At 42.8% G+C, this 20,489-nt stretch overlaps 1 protein-coding gene across 1 annotated transcript; it reads left to right on the top strand.

The window, feature by feature from the left end:
* The first annotated feature begins 94 nt into the window (after positions 1–94).
* marf1 (meiosis regulator and mRNA stability factor 1) lies at positions 95–19,969 on the top strand. Its single transcript, XM_033623796.2, has 27 exons — positions 95–229; positions 846–1,056; positions 2,713–3,615; positions 3,821–3,983; positions 4,233–4,447; positions 5,359–5,476; positions 5,566–5,738; positions 6,000–6,518; positions 7,559–7,713; positions 7,850–8,008; positions 8,163–8,349; positions 8,513–8,691; positions 8,780–8,860; positions 8,996–9,235; positions 11,361–11,480; positions 11,589–11,767; positions 11,896–12,116; positions 12,204–12,346; positions 12,561–12,694; positions 13,055–13,257; positions 13,619–13,846; positions 14,979–15,218; positions 16,652–16,891; positions 17,086–17,146; positions 17,392–17,496; positions 18,658–18,822; positions 19,636–19,969. The coding sequence occupies exons 2-27, from the start codon at positions 901–903 to the stop codon at positions 19,830–19,832; spliced, it is 5,484 nt and encodes a 1,827-aa protein (XP_033479687.1). The 5' UTR covers positions 95–229; positions 846–900; the 3' UTR covers positions 19,833–19,969.
* The last annotated feature ends 520 nt before the right edge of the window (positions 19,970–20,489 follow it).

Below are 20,489 nucleotides of genomic sequence, written 5' to 3'. Positions count from 1 at the left end.
TTATTATTATTGTCATCATTTATTTTATTTTTTTAATGTAACTAATTGTAACGTGTAACGTGCCAGCTCTGGAGTATTATCACATTTATTAACCACCAGACATAACAACAACATTTGCGACAACTGTGCGTGCTTTCTGGCAAAAGTAGGTTACAAAAAGGTGCGGGGTTTCCAGGGAGACAGGGGGAACGGTTCTTTGAGGAAGATGTGAAAGACGAGACCTTCTCAGGTAACGCTAGCTTACAAACTATTTAGGAAAATTGTCGCCATTAATTCACCAAACAATGTTGGTTTGTACCGTGAAGACAATGGACGGCAGCGTGTGGGGGGAGCAGCTGTGTGGTGTAAGCTAATAAACGGTGCCTGTTGTTAGCTTCAGTCCGACGCTAGCTCAAACATTTCACTTTAAATTAGCCCATTTCAAGTAGTTAGCAGGCTAGCTAGCTACGTAGCCAATTCCGCCACAAACAACGGTTAGTGTACTCGGAGAAACGGTATTAACGTGAGGTAGCGTTAGCTTGTAGCTAATTTAACGTCGGTTGGGTTAACATTACAGGACTCGCTGTGGTGACACGCAGCTGTGGCGATAGTTAGCTTCAGATAAACGGTCAAAACTTGCCAAGTGTGTACAGGTTGTGTACACAGACATGCCTCCTTTGTCAACTTAAACTGTCGTAACGGAGCTAAGTTGATTCAAACGCACCTATGCTGCCATAAATGAGGACTTAACAGAGGTTTTAGTGTCTTACTTATTGTCAACAAGACACACCGACGCACCGGGTCACTGAGAGGTGATGTAACCGCATCCGACTAACTTAGTGCACACTTTCGTTTCTTCTTCACAGGAAAGCATGAGAGAGAAGAGAGATGAAAGTATGGTGAAAGACCTCTCCGGGTTGTATGATGGAAGGACTGGGAAAGGAGAGATCCATATCCAGCTCTAAACCCTTCCCATGGCTCAGTCACCCCAAAACAGAGGCCTCAACCCTGCTATGGAAACTCAAAGACTGCTTCCCCACCAATGAGACAACCTCCCCTCATCACACAGATAAAGAAGTAGGTTTTCAGCTGTGAACAGTCCAGGTATCTCACATAGGTTAGGGGAGATAGAGGAAATTAAATCAATCAGCGTTGTGAACTCCTGATTCAAAAGACAATGATTTAGGCCCATGATCAGAAATCTGATATAGGGCAACAATCCTATGGTATATATCTCATATTTACCATCTATATGTTATGTTAGCATGTATTGCAACTCTCTTGAAACATTTGTGACTCAACCAGTGACAAAGCATTGAAAAACGTCTTTATACTTTTGCATCAGATGACACTGTTTCTGACTGGAAGTAACAGGAATGTAGGGATAAGGAAAATTCTGAACTTCCATGATTTGTACTTCGCACAGGAGTTATGATGATTGTAAGCAGGCAGTCTTTAAAAATTGTGCTTTGTGCACTCATCACATGCACAATAAAATTGTTAAATGGAGTGCAGGTGGCACGTTAGGCCGCAGATCTGATGCAGAATCTCTGTCAGCTGATAAAGAAACAGCAGTAGGTTTGATTGTTAATGCATGGTAGACCTTAAATTCAGCTTTTCACAGCCTTCAAGTTTTGGCAGGGATGGTACACTACTTTTTTTCTAGTTGGATCTAGCCACACAAGCCAATGCAGTTATCTCCTGCTTTGAGGGTACTGTTATTACCATTGGACACCCATTCAGGTTATGTAGATGTAATGTTGTATTTGCCTAAAAATTGAGCAAGTGACCAACCCATGGAACATTGTTACCTGAAATTATAGTTATATAGTTATATATTTCTCCTCATGCTTCTAATGGCATATACTGGGTCTGCTCCATTTCAGTGCACCAATGCACCGCTAACCACGTAACGGAGAGGGCCAGGATAGCAGTTTAAATTGAGTGTAATCTGTCAGCCAGCCGGAGCAACCACGTAATCGGCTGACAAAACAATAATCAGTGTCAGCCTACGTTGCAAAAGCCATGGTGGCTTTCCCAGCTGACAAATGATAGTCTATATGGACAGTATTGTTCACAATATGATTTCACGTGTGCCTGAATTACATTCATCAGTTCTGATTTATCAATCTCCCTTGACTTGTTTGTGTGGGTTATGTGGTCGTGGTGACGTATACGCTGCTCTTGCCACTCAAATTAAGCAGCGGATCTAGCACATCTGCCAGCTACCTGTACTCGTCAAATGGCGTGCAGACTCCACCTACTCGGCACATAGCAGGTGTGCGCTAGCCTGGTAATGGTGCAGCTGATTGAAAACAACCAGTCAGAGCTGAGGAGTCTCTAATGCAGCTGTCAATCATGTCAATCACTGCTTGTGAACTATAGTCAAACTGCTAAACTAGGCAGCTCTGATCAAAGTTGAATAAAGATTCTGTTACTGCATTGCCTATTTATCGCCTCAGATGTTTTCAGAAATATATTTTAGTGCACTGTTTAGCTGTATAATGAGGATTGTTCCAGCTTGTGGCCAGTGCTGAGTTTCTTTTCATCGCGGCCGGGCCACAAATTTTCTTAATTTATAGCTAAACGTTACACTTAAATTATGTTTAAGCAATGCTGTAACAGAATTATTATTCATATTTGATAGGTGACAGTTTCAGCAATCATGACAAAACAAAAGTTACCAACTACAGTTTTAATGTGAAATAATCTGCTGGTCTTCCTATGTTCCAGAACAATTACATGGACAGCAGAAAGGCCGTGCTGGAACTGAAAGATGTCCCTCCTCCTCCTCCTCCTCCTCCTCCTCTGCACCATACTTCCTCTTCCCAATCATCCCAGCCCTTCTCTCTGGCCCCTCTCCCTATGCCTCCTCCCTGCTTGCCTCCTCCTCATCTTACACAAGACTCCCTCCAACAACAGCCACCACCACAGCAGCAACAAGAGGGGGCTAGCCCCAAAGTAAGCATATACACGCACTGTGACTTTTGCAGCACAGATGGCTATGGGTTATTGGGTGGCGGAAGTGTTGTTGGTAGCAGTAGCAGCGTCACTGGTGTTGTCTCGCTCTATATGGCCCCAGGCTCTCTGGGAGCACCCATCAGCAGCAGCAGTATTAGCAGGTCCGGCCCTTGCTCTGTAGCCTCATCTGTTCATCAGTATAAACATCACACAAGCTGTGGGAGTGGAGGTGAAGTTTTTGATTCTTTGCCCACTCTTGGTTACAAACCTCAGCTGTCCTCTTCTGTCGCTACCTCTCAGCCTGTTTCATCACACCCCTACCTCTCCTGCTGCTCAGGGCTCCTCCAAACCTACCCAGCTGTACCTCTCTCATGCAGCCAACCCAGCCTGTTTCCCTCCTCAGCACCTCTGGCTTCCTCTGTCCCCTGTGTTTCCTCTCTACCCGCTCCCTTGCATGGCTCTTGCCTGGCCTCTTCTGGCTACTACACCTGTGGTGTGAACTGCTGCCCGTCAGCCAGAAGATCCCAGAGAGGCACGCTTGGTGATCACCCAACCACCACCACCATCACTACTACAACCACCTCAGCACACTTCTGCTCTAATCCTATGCACCTAAATGTAGAACGCACAGTTTGTGTGAAGGGGGCGCACTTCTGCCAGGAGTGCTTGTTGAAGGTTGGTGGAGTTTACTTCAGTCACTGTGGCATTTCTTTTGTGTTTGTGTGCCCTACAGATAACTGTAGGTAACTTAATTCTATTAGACTACGAGGTTTTGTTATTATGTTGATTTAAAATGCATGTGGTGTGGTATTGCTTGCTGTTAATGTCTGTTTGATTTTGGATTTCACTCACAGTTGCATTGATTTGTACCTATTTGCAGCCTGTGAATGGTCTGACGTCAGAGTCAGACAAGGTGTGGCCCAATGTTCCTCTTCCCCAGACTGCTCCTATCTCTATCCCCATTTGTAATGGCTGTGGCACCTCCTCTGATGGCATGATGCTCATGCCATCGGCCAGCCTTGGCAAGACTGGCCAGAAGTATGGTTAGTGGACTCTACAATATAATTTAATTCCTACATATTTATTGTTTATTGTAATTTTATGTCAGATTGGGTCTGTCAGATTGGGACTGTTTGAAATGGCTAACTCTTTGGATTGTTTGAGTGAAGTAGTTATGAAATGTTCTTCCACCCAAACTAAATGCAACAACAATAAAATAACCCTATTAAGTTTAAGCTGCTTTAAAGCTGAGAGCGTGCTTGTAGAATGACCATTTGCCAACTGTCTGCCAGGTTCTCCAGAGAACGGTGGTCCTGAGAACATCCCTCCAGTGGGCGTCTTCTGGGACATTGAGAACTGCAGTGTGCCCAGTGGACGCTCTGCTGGAGCAGTAGTCCAGCGGATTCGAAACCGTTTCTTTCAGGGCCACCGTGAGGCAGAATTCATTTGCGTCTGTGATATCAGCAAGGAGAGTAAAGCCGTCATCCAAGAACTCAACAACTGCCAGGTACCAGCAAAATTCCTAATATTCTTTATGGTTGCACTATTGTAAAAGAGCCATTTATACCCTGAATGAATACCATTGACCTACAGTTTGATGATAGAGTTGATCCTGTTGAGATAAAATGAGTAAATTTACCATGAAGTTAGAGCTTATTTACCTTGAATGATGGACTAAGCTGACATGAGGCATCCTCATACTATTCAGATTTATTTAACACTAAAAATACAGTGAAATAACCCCTGGCGTTGTCATTAAAGTTCTATTGTGAAGGATTTAGTGGTATTTTGCATGAATGTATGAAAAGACCTAGATACAGCATTGAAGGCAGGACCGTTCATTCGTATGAAAGTTGCTAAGTGGTGCATGAAGTCAAAAAAGTTAATATATAAGATTGCCCATATGATCGGCACTGCTTCAGTGTTACTGGGCCCAAACTGGCCATTTCTGGTTTAGTGCTCCACTAATTTGAATGGGGTTAAAAATGATTTAATCATGCAGCTCTTCTAGACTTTCCAAATGTTATCTGATCCAGTGGATCAAATACTGATAGTGAAATGAGTCATTTTGCAGCTGTTATGAAGCTCAAAAAATGTATCATGTGACTAACTCTGAAGTTGTAATGTTTGGCCACCACAAAAATTACCTTCAAAGCACAATGCACTTCATGGGGGCCTTGTCTCTAGCAGTGAGGTTGCAGAACTGAAACTTCATCCATTTGCCAAGCGTTTGGGAGAAACATGGTGGCCACGCAAAATCGCAAATGGCCCTATGTAGAGCCAGTGTTTGTTGTTTGATTCTTATTTTCACGTGATGTAAACTAACGAAAGCATAGCTAAGAATATTATTTTTCTTAGATATAGAAAATTTAACAACGTGGAAAGTGTATGAAACCATGTATAATTCTGCTCCATCAGGTTACTGTTGCACATATCAACGCCACAGCCAAGAATGCTGCTGATGATAAGCTTCGCCAGAGCCTACGACGCTTTGCTGAGACCCACACTGCTCCTGCAACTGTTGTACTAGTATCTTGTGAGTTTATCCCAGATTCACTGTAATCAAATATAGCCTTGGTACCACAAGAGGTTTTGTGATAACACGTTATCTTTTAATTTCAATAGCGGATGTGAACTTTGCAAGTGAGCTGAGTGACCTGCGTCATCGTCATGGTTTCCAGGTAATCCTGGTCCATGGCAACCATACGTCTTCAGCCCTACTGCAGCATGCCAACTGCCACGTGGCCTTCCAGGAGATCACAGCTGATCTGCCACCACGTATGCTTGTCAAAGCACAGGTAGGCCTCACAAATGCTGCATTAGGATTTACAAAATACTTAATCTACTCTGTATTAAATAAGGTAAGTAGGTGCCGGCAAAAGTAGCCAAGGAGGATTTTAATTTAAGTGTGGACTTACTAAGAGTGCAGAGACGCAGTTGGTTGTGAATTTGATCATCTTCACAATTATCAATTATTTAGGAAGACTACTGCTTTAATTTTGTAAAGTGTAAAATATACAAAACAGACAGGCACGCTGTCTCTTCCTCCCCTCCCTCAGCCCAGTTTCAACCTCCTCTATGTGCACAACCTCCCTGTCAACTGTGACAAGAATCTGCGGAACGCTGTGAAGCTCAGGCTCCGCCGCCTGTCAGACAACTGCGGTGGCAAGGTGCTGGGCATGTCCCAAGGCACAGCAGTCCTCCGTTTTGGCAACCCTGAGGCAGCTGCGCGTGCCCGCAAGCGAATGGAGAATGAGGATGTGTTTGGCCACCGAATCAGCCTCTCCTTCTCCCCACGGCCCAGAGACGATGCCAGTCCTGAGCCTGAGCTTCAGTCTCAGCCTCATCACTTGCCTCAGCCTCTGTCCCACACCTATCAAAGCCAGGATTCAATGTTTGGCCCTCCCCCATCTATATCCTCCTTCTCCTTTCTGCCCCTGGAGAAGCCAAGGTCACCCAGGAGGCCACGGCGAGCAACCCGCCCATGCTACGCCCCTGGCCCAGTGCCTGAAAGGCCCTACAGCCCCAGGAGGGGGTGCAGTGGGCCTCCCGGTGGTGCTCCAGCCAAGCCCCATCAGGTCAGCAGACTCGTCAGTGCCTGCTTCCCCTTAACCTCCGTTGCCCTCTATCTTTGTCTGGGCTGCTTGTAAATCATCCCCCTAGTGTCCCTTTTAATTGCTGCTTTAACTAACCGCTAATATCTGCTTGCAAAGCTTCATTTGTGTGCCTGTGCTAGCATGTATTCGCTGTCATTAGTGCGTCATGTAACCCCTGTCGTCCTGCATGTTTGTTGGTTATTCATCATACTAATGCATGAATTAGCTTATAGCTTTTGAGCCTTTTCCTGACTGTTCAGTCCAGTACATCAGTTGTGATATACTGCTTCATGTGAGTAACCGGTTTCTGTGTGTCCAGAGTCTGCTTTAGGCCTCTATTAAATGTTTTTGGCAATGCAGTTTTCCACTCTGATAACTCTGACCTCTGCTGGAATGCCTGGCTTGTTTTTTTCTTCTTGATTGAATCAAACAGACCAGTGGGGAAGATTAGCAAAAAATGACCCATGAATGGATTGCTGTAGAGATGGACCAAAACTAGGGATGGGCTTTTTAACTTTTGTCTGCAGTTGGACAGAAAAGAGACATTTCAATTTGGAGTTTGTCCAATATTAGTCCCATTCACTACCAGAATTTAAGGACAACAAAGTACTTAAAATACAGAGGTAATTACAGATTGAGGTCCAGATGACAAAACAAAAGCATCTCTGTGGGAATACTGCAGTGAAATTTCATTGTAGGACTCTTGTGGCTGTATCATCAGCTGTGTGTGTTTATTACAACATGACAAGTGACTGTTATCTGTCTGTTGTAAAGCTGTCTCCACAGAACTAAGATGCACAAAATAAACTCTTAATATTCAGCAGGTGTTGACATCTGTGTTTTAAAGTCAGCTAGTGGACTTTAAAATGCACATCCCTAGTAAAAACTCAGAACAGCACTTTATGCCATTCCACAACCTTTTCCATTGAGCTCAACATACATGCACGCGCACACACAAACGCATCAACAACATCCAGCCAGTCATCAACAGTTCTGACATCTGCTGCCTCTGTCTGATCCAGGAGCTGGGTAGTTTTGAGGGCAAGCCCAGAATGGGCTTCCAGCAGCTGGAGAAAGGACGTGCTGCTTCCTCTTCCCCCCACAGTAACGGTGAGACAGGAGCCCTGGAGCAGCTGTCCAAACCTGGCTTCATAGGAGAATCTATGCACAGGAGGAGGTACACATTGGGAAAGGGAATTCTTCATTAAGAGGAATGACATTTGATAACAGCAGCAACAGAAAAAGAAAGCATTTTGCACAGTGAAGGATGTTACCCTTTCATGCGTCCCCTCTTGTTTCATCTTTTCATGTAGAAGAGAGGGCTCATATCCTCGCAGTGTTACTGAATCCCCTGTAGAACAAGGGGACAGGAACTCGGAGTTCCAGATTAGCACACCCTCAGCCTTCAGCAAGTTGAACCTGCACAGGAGCTTCAGTCCCCTCATCCTGTCCCAGGGCTCCTGGTCATCCAGGTGGGTTTAGATCAGTCATATTTGATTCAGTTAACCTCAAGTATTGATGCAGCATACTGCTAATGCTACATACAAATTCTTAATACCTTTATAATATTAAATGTAATATTAGTGATTAACTCAAAATTATCTCCCTCGTTATGTCTCACAAAAGGAGTGCGTCGCCCTGCCTGTCCAGCCGGTCTTCACCCCTCTTGGCTGCCCCTCGTAGCCCGTGCCCTGAAGGTCCTTCTGAGCCTTTCTCAGATGGAGCAGAGGTCCAGGTGGCCAATCTGGACTACAGAATGTCCCGCAAGGATCTACAACAGACACTGCATGACACCTTCTCTCGTTATGGGCGGGTAAGGCCTACCTCAAATTCGCCTCAAATCAAATTTGCCTGTATCCTCTTAACATCCAAAATAATCAAGTCTCTTAAGATTTAATGTTTGCTTGTAGATTGTCATCTTAAAAAGAGATTTGCGCCTGAAAACATCTCCTTGTGGTGTGACTTGTTGTGTCAAGGTGAAAGCTGTGGAGCTGAGCCCCCACACCGACTATCAGCTGAAGGCCACGGTCCAGATGTTGTCCCTGCAGCAGGCCATTAGTGCTGTCAGTGGTTTGCACCGTTATAAGATTGGAGGCAAACGCATTCAGGTGTCTCTGATCACTGGTGTCAACAACAAATCCCTTGCTATGCTGAGGTACAGTCAAGCATATTTAAGTTGTGCATTTTTTCTTAAACTGTTTTGGTTTGGATTGTGGTGGTAAATCAGCTTTTTCGTTATACAGCACGGACATCATCAGCATTCTTCAGGATGCACCTGCCAATTGCCTTCCCCTCTTCAAGTTTACAGAGATCTATGAGAAAAAGTCAGTAGCTTTGTCTCAACTCATTCTCTTTACTCCTACATGTTTTGTACTTGGATTATAGACGTTCCAAAAAGATATTTGCATTTCAAAGTAGTTTTTGCTGCTAAACTTCATATTCTTTCTTCCACTCTCCAGATATTCCCGAAAGCTTGTGGTTGGGGATCTGTACAGGCTGCCAGAGGTGGTGGCAGTGCGGGATCAGGGAGGCTCGAGGCTTGTGTGCCTTCTGCCCAGCAGCCAAATCCGCCAGAGTCCACTGGGATCGTCCCACTCCCAGGAGGGCTCCTCCTCTGCTAGTGGCAGCCCTGTGGTGTTTGAGGAGCTGGAGTACCATGAACCTGTCTGCAGAGAACACTACGCACAGCGGGACTTCAGGTTTTTATGAATGCACATAGTATACGTAACAGTCTTATTAAATGCTTATTTCACAAAGATGTCATAAAACTAAATGGAAAACCATAAAACTATATGAATGAGTGCAGCAACAGCTCCCCCCCGACTGTATGAGGTTAGAACACTGCGCTTGTCACTGTCACTTTTTACCCACCCAGGCAATCACTGTGGAGGAGGGGCAGGACAAATGAAAATGAAAAAAAGGAAATTTGTTTTGTTGATGTTAAATCCAATAATATTTTTTTAAAGATTATTTACTTAAGCCTTCTAATTGCCCAGTTTAATGTGTTAGCCACTTTGTCTCCCCTTAGAAGCATCTTGACCCGTCATATACAGTACAGGCCAAAAGTTTGGACACACCTTCTCATTCAATGCGTTTTCTTTATTTTCATGACTATTTACATTGTAGATTCTCACTGAAGGCATCAAAACTATGAATGAACACATGTGGAGTTATGTACTTAACAAAAAAAGGTGAAATAACTGAAAACATGTTTTATATTCTAGTTTCTTCAAAATAGCCACCCTTTGCTCTGATTACTGCTTTGCACACTCTTGGCATTCTCTCAATGAGCTTCAAGAGGTAGTCACCTGAAATGGTTTCCACTTCACAGGTGTGCCTTATCAGGGTTAATTAGTGGAATTTCTTGCTTTATCAATGGGGTTGGGACCATCAGTTGTGTTGTGCAGAAGTCAGGTTAATACACAGCCGACAGCCCTATTGGACAACTGTTAAAATTCATATTATGGCAAGAACCAATCAGCTAACTAAAGAAAAACGAGTGGCCATCATTACTTTAAGAAATGAAGGTCAGTCAGTCCGGAAAATTGCAAAAACTTTAAATGTGTCCCCAAGTGGAGTCGCAAAAACCATCAAGCGCTACAACGAAACTGGCACACATGAGGACCGACCAAGGAAAGGAAGACCAAGAGTCACCTCTGCTTCTGAGGATAAGTTCATCCGAGTCACCAGCCTCAGAAATCGCAAGTTAACAGCAGCTCAGATCAGAGACCAGATGAATGCCACACAGAGTTCTAGCAGCAGACCCATCTCTAGAACAACTGTTAAGAGGAGACTGCGTGAATCAGGCCTTCATGGTCAAATAGCTGCTAGGAAACCACTGCTAAGGAGAGGCAACAAGCAGAAGAGATTTGTTTGGGCCAAGAAACACAAGGAATGGACATTAGACCAGTGGAAATCTGTGCTTTGGTCTGATGAGTTCAAATTTGAGATCTTTGGTTCCAACCGCCGTGTCTTTGTGAGACGCAGAAAAGGTGAACGGATGGATTCCACATGCCTGGTTCCCACTGTGAAGCATGGAGGAGGAGGTGTGATGGTGTGGGGGTGTTTTGCTGGTGACACTGTTGGGGATTTATTCAAAATTGAAGGCACACTGAACCAGCATGGCTACCACAGCATCCTGCAGCGACATGCCATCCCATCCGGTTTGCGTTTAGTTGGACGATCATTTATTTTTCAACAGGACAATGACCCCAAACACACCTCCAGGCTGTGTAAGGGCTATTTGACCAAGAAGGAGAGTGATGGAGTGCTGCGGCAGATGACCTGGCCTCCACAGTCACCGGACCTGAACCCAATCGAGATGGTTTGGGGTGAGCTGGACCGCAGAGTGAACGCAAAGGGGCCAACAAGTGCTAAACACCTCTGGGAACTCCTTCAAGACTGTTGGAAAACCATTTCAGGTGACTACCTCTTGAAGCTCATCGAGAGAATGCCAAGAGTGTGCAAAGCAGTAATCAGAGCAAAGGGTGGCTATTTTGAAGAAACTAGAATATAAAACATGTTTTCAGTTATTTCACCTTTTTTTGTTAAGTACATAACTCCACATGTGTTCATTCATAGTTTTGATGCCTTCAGTGAGAATCTACAATGTAAATAGTCATGAAAATACAGAAAACGCATTGAATGAGAAGGTGTGTCCAAACTTTTGGCCTGTACTGTACATCTCTCACACTTGGTCTAAAAGATAAAATCATTTACCTTAATTGTCAGAGGCACCGTTCTCTGAACTCTACAGCTTCAGCTGACTGTCACCACTGTTTCCATCACTAATCACGTGCCTTATCTGTCTCTCTCCTCTTATAGTGAGGCTGACTTTGACCCTGATTCCTATAAAATACCTTTTGTTGTGATGTCTCTGAGCACCTTAGCCTCTGAGGTCCACAGTCTGTTGCAGTCACACGAGGGAACTCTTCCATTACTCAGGTAACAACCAGCTCTTTATTTGTTGTATAAATTGTTTTTTCTTTTTTCAGAACCAAACAAAGCATGTTTCAGACATTATGAAATCCATGTTGTATATTTTCTATTTAGTTTTCCAGACTGTTACGCAGCAAAATTCAGCCCTCTGCAGCTGGGCAATGAGACACTGGAGGGTGGTGTTCCTCTGGAGCACCTCATTACCTGCGTTCCCAGTATCACAATCGTTACAGCTCAGAACGGCTTCAAAGTCATTAAGTGGATCCACAACAAGCCACCAGCACCAAACTCTGGTAGGAACATTCAAAATCGAAACATTTTTTGAGCTTCCTACAACTATGTACCTTCATAGTGCTGTCTTTACCAGCCAGATACACCTACATATTTTAGACTTTTAATTAAAATAAAAACTTTAATGCAGAGTCATGGATTCAGCGCTGCAAGAGTCCGGTTGGCAACCCACAGCTCATCCAGTTCAGCCGAGAGATTATTGACCTGTTAAAGAGTCAGCCTTCTTGCATCATGCCCATGAGCAAGTTCATACCGTCGTACCACCATCACTTTGCCAAGCAGTGCCGCGTCTCTGACTATGGCTACTCTAAGCTGCTGGAGCTTCTGGAAGCCGTGCCCCATGTTTTGCAGGTATTGAACATTTTGAGGATGTTGTACTTTCAATTGTTTGTATTCTACATATTATGTGTTTTCTATTTAAATTTTCTTTACCTACAGATCTTGGGTATGGGTACCAAGCGTTTACTGACCCTGACTCATCGTGCTCAAGTGAAGCGCTTCACTCAAGACCTGCTCAAACTGCTTAAATTTCAAGCCAGCAAACAAGTGGCGATCAAGGACTTCATGCAGGCATACCATTGGTCAGTCAGCAGTGACATTGTATTCCTAGATTATGTCTTTGCATTGCCTTTGTGTTTATTAGAGGTTTTAATTTTATTTAGATAAAGGCTAGCACACTACTGTGGGTTTGTCTATGAATTCCTCTCATTAAGAGTTGAAGAGAAGCATTAAATATGAGTCTGGATCATCAGTGTTGTGGATGTTTGTAATGTATTTTTACATGTGGTCTATCAGGTGCTTCTCCAGAGATTGGCGGGTAATTGACTATGGCATATGTGAACTGATGGACCTGCTCACTGAGATCCCTGACACCACCATCACTATTACACTTCAAGAAACAGACACAGTCATCTCTGTTCCTAAGAGAGGTCAGTTTAAACCAGTTATTAAAAAGACTGAGGTCGTGTGTAGGGATATTCTCAAAGAAACTGATAATTGAAATGCTATTTTAAGTGATGACAATGGTTACAATACTATTTACTTTGTCCAAAGCAATTGTTTAATTATTTAAAAAAAAAAAAAAAAAAATATATATATATATATATATATATATATATATATATATATATATATATATATATATATATATATATATATATATATATAATAAATAAAGATATTGAAGTTGAAAAAGGGTGAAAATCCATACAGCATGAATCATTTTTATCCAGATAAAAAAAATTTTTAGTTGATTATATTTCCCTGAATTTCCTCTTGTTTGCCTACAGAGCGTACGCCTGAGGAGATAGAGCGCACTAAGCAGTTTGGGAAAGAGGTGGTGGACCTTCTTCGTCACCAGCCTCACTGCCGAATGGCCTTCAGTAAGTTCATCCCCACCTACCACCATCACTTCGGTCGTCAGTGCAAGCTCAGCTACTACGGATTCACCAAGCTCATGGAGCTCTTCGAGGCGATCCCCAACATACTGATGGTGAGTCAGGAACTCTGATTGTCCGTACATGTTGTACGGCCAAGAGAAAAGATGGCAATGATCAGGGTATTATTTCAAGGCAGTTATGAATATTAAGTATGAGTCATACATTTTCTTTTTGCTTCTGTAAACTGACATGCTTATTAAAACTGCCCTGCTAATAGCTGATCATTCTTAGGCAGCTCCCATGGTATCTGCTCCTCCTACACACAGAATACCTCATGGGTCAGATCAGGCTCTTTATCATGTCATGTGCTTGAATTGAAAGTGGTTATAGAATCCACCTTTAATTAAGCATAAATGCCTCTTCCTTTGTCCTGGCCCGAACACTAATTTGTAAACTGTCCGCTACCTTTGCCAGGTGTTGGAGTGTGGTGAAGAGAAAGTGCTGACCCTGACAGAAGTGGAGCGTATCAAGGCTCTGGCGGCTCAGCTGGTCAAGCTGCTTCGGGCTCAGAAAAACTCCAGCCTTCCTGTCAGCCAGCTGCTCACTGAGTACAGCAAGACCTTTGGCTATGGTCTGCGCCTGCAGGACTATGATGCCAGCTCCCTGCTGGCTCTGCTGATCAAACTCTGCCATGTTGTCAAGGTAAAGAACACCCCCCCCCAAATTTCAGTTTGGTTGTTCCTTTTGCTGGCTGCTTCTTCATAGCCTTTGTAGATCTTAACAATAGGAAATGACTGCAAATCAATTTTTTTTTTCACCCGAGAATGAGAGAAACCCCATAGTGTTAGGAACATTTAAAAACTATTAATTTAAGGGGCTCCATGCAACCTTTAGAACGTGTGAGTTGTTTGAACACATTTCCCAACTGTGCCATAAGCTGTGCTAAACAATGGCACCAGTGCTGAAAGCGCTAACAATGTTAACTGCGGGGAATGGCACCAGGACGTGCTCAGATTACAACACACACAGAGGTAGTGCGACTTCATTCTTTATTCAGGATGCCATTACTCCACTAATCTTTACATAGCAAATTGTAGTTTTCTGCTATATTAATGCTCTGAATGTTGTGTGCAGAACCTTTAAAAGTTTGACATAAACAAGTGTAATTTGGTATAGCAAATTAAGTAAACCGTTGCTAAGTTTACAAAATGCCATAAATGAAACTGCATCAATTTATGTAGCATTGTTCACATGTATCTTAAATATGGAGTTGAGATCCTTTTTGTTGTCATGAGCACCTTTTTGCTGTGTGTGTGTGGATATGCGTCTCATCTGGCAACCAAACAAAATATTCGTGGTGTTTTGCCACTCGATACAACAGCTCCTTTGGCAGGTCCTAGTAGCTAATTAGTGAGCCTGTCCATCATTAATTTAATGTCCATTGAAGAGAAGTACTCCGCATTTAAATTATCCCGTAATGTGACACAGAATTGCCAGACTCTAACAAAGTCACAGCTGCTCGTGGGCTCCAGAAATAAACGACAAAAACAGAAAGGAAGTCAGGGAAGTCTTTGGGTATTGCACACTACTGTAGATGATAGTTGTTACATCTAAGTGATATTAAGCTGCACCTCACACATGTAATCATGAGGTAAATTGGTAAAACAAACCCTTTTTCTCAAAAATATGTGGATTACCTCAAAACATAAGCATTATAAGGGTGACATTAGAAATGCAAATGAGCTTCTGGTGAGCAACTTACAGATACTTCTCTTCACTGTTGGAGGTGACTAATCATAGCACTGATCTCACATTTCTTTCCTCCAATTTGAAGGTGGTGGATGGTTCAGAGGGTCGTGAAGTGCAGCTGATCAACAGGAAGTCTTTACGCTCACTGACCTCCCAGCTCCTGGCTCTGCTCATGTCCCAAGAGGAGGAGCAAGTCACCAGGGGTCTCAAAGTGGACGAGCTGAGCCAGTATTACCAGACTGTCCATGGAGCCCTGCTCAACCCATGTGAATATGGGTTCCTCTCCCTCAGCGAGTTACTCAAGAGCCTGCCCTACCTTGTGGAGGTGAGTGGCAAATTTGGTTTTTATCTTCCTAAGACTTGTCAGGATCCAACGCTAAGGTTTTTTTTAACTTGCCCAGTCAGGCAAGTTGGTCAGAGATCTACTTGCCCGAAGTCAGTTTTTACTTGCCCTATAAAAATTGTTTAATTTAAGCAGCTATCAAATAACAAAGACTGCAGTTATTTTTGTGTTATGTAATCGTTATTCACACTGTATTTATTAATTAAAACAATATATGTCATGTATTGTAGCTTAATTCCTACACAAAAATGACAGTGTCAGGGCTTAAAGTGAAAAATTTGTCAATCGTTCTCCGTCTATAATTTTGCGCCCTACTTGAGCCATGCCCACCTCTATTTATTTTTCCCCCCTCTCTCCAGTTCTGCTGTATTAACACCGGGTTTAATATATTTTGCTTCCATCTCTCTGCCCTGCTCAACTCTACTTCAACGCTACTTAGTGCTCTCTCTACTCTACCAGTAGACTACCACATCCACCTGTTGCACAAAACGCACACAGCAGTGTTTCCCCTAGGATGGAGTTGTAGCAGCGGAGGTGAAGCACACGCATGAAAAATAATTTTCACATGCGTGAAACTTTTTTTGTATGCTTGCAAAGCACAGCCTGCTGGGATGTTTCTATGTAACTACTGGCACCGGAAGGGCTCTTTAGGACTAAGTACATTCAGTACATGTGTGCACAGTAATGAGCAGGTGAAATGTCTGTCTAGCTTACATATGAGGTGTCTCAAGATTTAGGAACATACAATTTTATTGAATATAATAAAAGTAAAAGGTCACATGACATGCTGATGTTTTGTGCTATGACACACACAGTGTCCATAACAATAACTTTGTCAGCTGACAAACTGCACCGGGCTTGGGGTCAGGTTTGGTCAGGAAAATGCGGCCCGAGCTGCTCTAGCGTGCTCACCTGTGTGTGTGGCGGAACTCCGCCGTGCGCGATACAGAGAGCAGAGGAGAATTGTTAACGCGTGACCATGTAGAGACAGAAATGACACGATGACATAACACCATAAATAGTACATTGTTATGTTATTATATGAAGCGTCCGTCGTGCAAAATAATATCAATGGGGGCTGTGGGCAGGACATTGTTACACAGCGTGTGCCTGTGACTTCAGGCAGAGACCACTGCATCAGAGCAGAAGAGCACGTTTTAAAATACATTTATTTTATCAATTAGTTATTAACTTTTACTATTTTTAGCAACTTGCCTGATTGGGCAAGTGAGTTGTTAGTTAACATGCCCGACCTTGAGTTTTACTTGCCCCGGGCAATCGGGCAATCGTTATTGTTGAGCCCTGCTTGTTCCTGTCTGTTAGTTACATCACCTCTTTCTTAATTTTCATTGCATCGTTTACCTGTACTCCCACACAGAGGCAGAACTGACTGTGTGATCTTTCTTCTTTCACAGTTGTACCATGAAGAAAGTGATGCTGGCAACACTGCCAGTGGTGGTGGGGAGGAGTGGGTGAGGCTGACCAGGCTTTACCAGTTTGCCCGTAACGTACGCAGCCTGCTCCACACCTACCATTACAACCAGATCTTCCTAACTGAGTTCCAGGGGGCTTATAACAAATTTACAGGCTGCAGCCTTGAGCCACGTTCCTACGGATACACCAGCACTGACGAGCTGCTCAGCGCCATCCCACAGGTAGGAATACATTTCACTAGACACATTTACTGTGGTACATGTTGCTTAAATCTCATACTTGAATCTTTCCAGAGCTCGTTGTCAATTTTTCTGTTGTAATTTGTCTTCTAGGGTCTAGACAACCCATAACTTTATTAAAACAGTGCATCATTTGCATATTTTGTGTGATTGTTTTTGTGATGTGTCGTCATTAGGTGGTCTGGATCAAAGGGCACGGTCACAAGAGGATTATCGTTTTGAAGAACGATATGAAAGGTAATGGTTGTGGCATACCAATAAAAAAAAAATTTAAATGTACTAATGTCAAGCTTATCATCAGTTGTGATCACTGACATACACACAGACTGTAAGTAATGGCCTCAGGCTAAAGTGATCATGACAGATGTCTAAACTGTGGGTGCTCCCTGGGAATATTTGGGAAATGATTCAATGAGGTGGTGCCTTCAACAATGTATGGAAGCTGTATAACTTAGGTGTGTATGTGTGTTTGTTTCCTCTAGCAAGGGCAAGCTCTTCAATCCCCAACAGCCCCCTGCCAGGAGAGAGCACAGAGAGCCCGAGAGACAGCCCCATTAGCATTGCAACTTCTGGAACCCAGAGTCCAGGTAACATGCACCACACAAGTATGTGTGTAAACTGAGGAGGGACAGGGGGATCTTAAATGGGAGATACTGGGTAACACTATATGCCACATAGAAGTGGTATACATCATCTGAAAGCTGGGAACCTGAAGGTTGATTTGAGATGCAGCTCAGCACTGTGTCAAGTTTTTCTAGTGATACATCTGTGATAAATATTGTGTTTTAGTTAGGCACCTATTCAAACCTTTAAAGTTTAGAGTGTAAAGAGGCTTGGAACGTTATTTTGGAAGTACATGATGGCCATTCACATTGTTCACTTATGTCTCATAAGCAATTTTTGGGTTGATACCATTTGTTACACTGCTTTGGTGCTAAATTTGAGCATTTTTTACCTCTCAAGAATTGATAAAAGGTTAAAATTTCCCTAAAATATCACATTAAGACACCAAGATTTTTAAAAAATCACCATAAAAAAAATTCATGCTGTGATTTTGTGATCTGTAAAAACTGCAATTTTTGACAATTACTTTTGTTCTGGAAAATGCTGAGAAACCTCCTTATTGTCAATAAACCTATGAAAATCATACACACTCTGAACGCCTGAGGGCTTAACTTTGTGGCTGAAAAGTTTCATGAGGCTCTGATTATCTTAGAGGTTACAGTAGGTCATTTTATACATTAAGGTCCATTTCAGAAAAATGATCTCACTGCAATAAAATGTCTGTTACGGGGGCTAACATCATCACACATGAATAAAATTGGGCTCATTGAATCCACTAGAGTCTCAGTTTCCCAGTCATACCAAAGTTAGGCAAGACTGTTTCGGGGTGAGTATGCCTGTAAAGGAGAAACCCTTCGGTATCCATAGAACCCATTTTCTTTCAGATATTTTGAGGTGAGATGTCAAGGGAACCCTATGAAAATGAGCATGCCATTTTTTACCTTGCCAAAAAACTAATGTCAACAGTAACATCAGAAGGGAATGCAGACGTCCACATGGAGTGGATGAGGTTATAAAGTGCAGTAACTGAAATGATAAAAACTGTTGACCAGAGATGGAAATAATCGGTGAAGAAAATAATGCTTGACTTACAATTGAGGCATGGTTTTAAAAATAACTCTGCTCTGTCAGTGTCTCTCAGATAAATTATAGATTAAACTAAATCCTGTTGTTTCACCTGCCAGGTGGTGATGTAGCTGCAGAGTCAGAGCTGCTGTGTCTGACATCACCAGTAGACCTGCTGTGTGGTCCTGTGCCATCCTGCCTGCCTTCACCTCAGCTACACCCTGACCCCGTTCTCCTCCAGGAGGCAGACCTGATTCGCTTTGAGGAGAAAACTCCACCAACAGGTTAGTTTATTTATTTATTTTTTTTTTTTCTTTGTTCCAAGTATAATGTTTTTATATTGCAGTTAAACCAATATCAGTTAATGTTTTATTTTAGTAGTAATATTGCAAATTTAGTTGAAATTAAAAGCAATTAAAGTCACCCTTTGCTTTGACTGTGACATGGCAGGTTTGTCATTTTTACTTCAGAAATCAGCTTCTCAACATTCACACGTTCAGTGACTAGACTTGTTACAAATAGAGATGTGAAGATCAGTTTGTTTGTTTGGCTAAAAATCCCAAAAGGTGATATTCTGCCAACATTTTGTGTGTGCCGTGAGCCAGTCAGCCTGTCTGTGAGTTGTGTAATTTGATGCTGGTCCAGATGCTTCTTTAAAAATGTAAGATTTCAAGATTTTGTTAAACAAACGAACAGATTGGGGGAATATGGGGCCTCATTACAGGTATGTGCTGTGAGTGCTGTCTAGTTTTCAAAAAAGATGTTGGAGAAAGAGCAGAACATTTCACTATTGTAAAGGGACAGTTGAACACCTAGAGTTGAGTGCAATCTTGTTCCATTATATCGGAGAGAAGGCAGACATCTCTACAGACGATATCTCCAACACTCAGCAGCTCAAATGAAAATAAACTAGATAAATATTAGCCACTACAGGTAAGAGGAAGTATTTGTATTTTTGATTTGGTGGTGAACTGTCCCTTTTTAAGCAATGCAAGGAAGAGCAAAAATACATTTTAATGAATGCATCACACTTTTATTTGCACCTTCCCTGTCGTTCATTAGGTGTAAGCTCAGTCTGTGTGTGTGTGTGATTTCAGTGAGTGATGAACCAGAGGTGCCAGTTGACGGTGACAGCACATGTGATCCACCTGGCAGCACAGAAGACTCTGCAGTCGCCAAACCTCTGCCGCCCCCTGACGTGAAGACCCCCTTGTCCATGGACAGCCCCAGCAGAAGAGCCTCACGCAGCAGAATCAAGCTAGCCGCCAACTTCTCATTCACAGCAGGCCTCTGATCCTTTTCACATGCACACACACAAAGCAATACTAGTTCACACACAGTGTAACTCTAAACACAAGAGTTGACCGGCTACACTGAACACGCCACACAGACCTACACGAGCATTGATGTTGTCGCCTCTACATCCTGAACAGGCTGTTGCTTTCTTCTTGTCACTCATCGGCCTTTGTCGTTTTCTTTGTTTGCTGATTTCACAATCGGTGCGTGCTTCCGATGATGTTCATCAAGCTGATTTTCTTCTTGCAGATTTTCTGCAATCCTCTAAATTCTGTAACCTGTGTTTGATTTCACCTCAAGGGAAGTTAAATTATATTTGCATGCACATCTCAGTTCAGAGCCACATCGTGTCGAACACACGTTGGCTTATGAATGAAGAATGAGTTAGTTGTCACTGTATATAGATCCTTGGGTAATGGGAGAAATGCTAGGAGTGTGTTTTCTACATTAAATCTAAGAAATATAGTTACTCACATTCTCAGATTATGAATTTGACAAACAGAAGGCTATTGAGATGTTTTGTTTATGTGCTAAATTGAGAAACCTCCATGTGTACTTCTTGCTGTATCTCCATAGCAGAGCATTTAATTTATGACATTCTTACATTTTAAACTCCTTTTAAATTTTAGGAGATTTTGCTTTGTAGGTAACTGTA

This window comes from Epinephelus lanceolatus, chromosome 3 (assembly GCF_041903045.1).
Source record: "Epinephelus lanceolatus isolate andai-2023 chromosome 3, ASM4190304v1, whole genome shotgun sequence".
Lineage (NCBI taxonomy): Eukaryota > Metazoa > Chordata > Actinopteri > Perciformes > Serranidae > Epinephelus > Epinephelus lanceolatus.
Note: the sequence above shows the minus strand (reverse complement) of the source record. Positions and strands in the feature narration are given on the sequence as shown.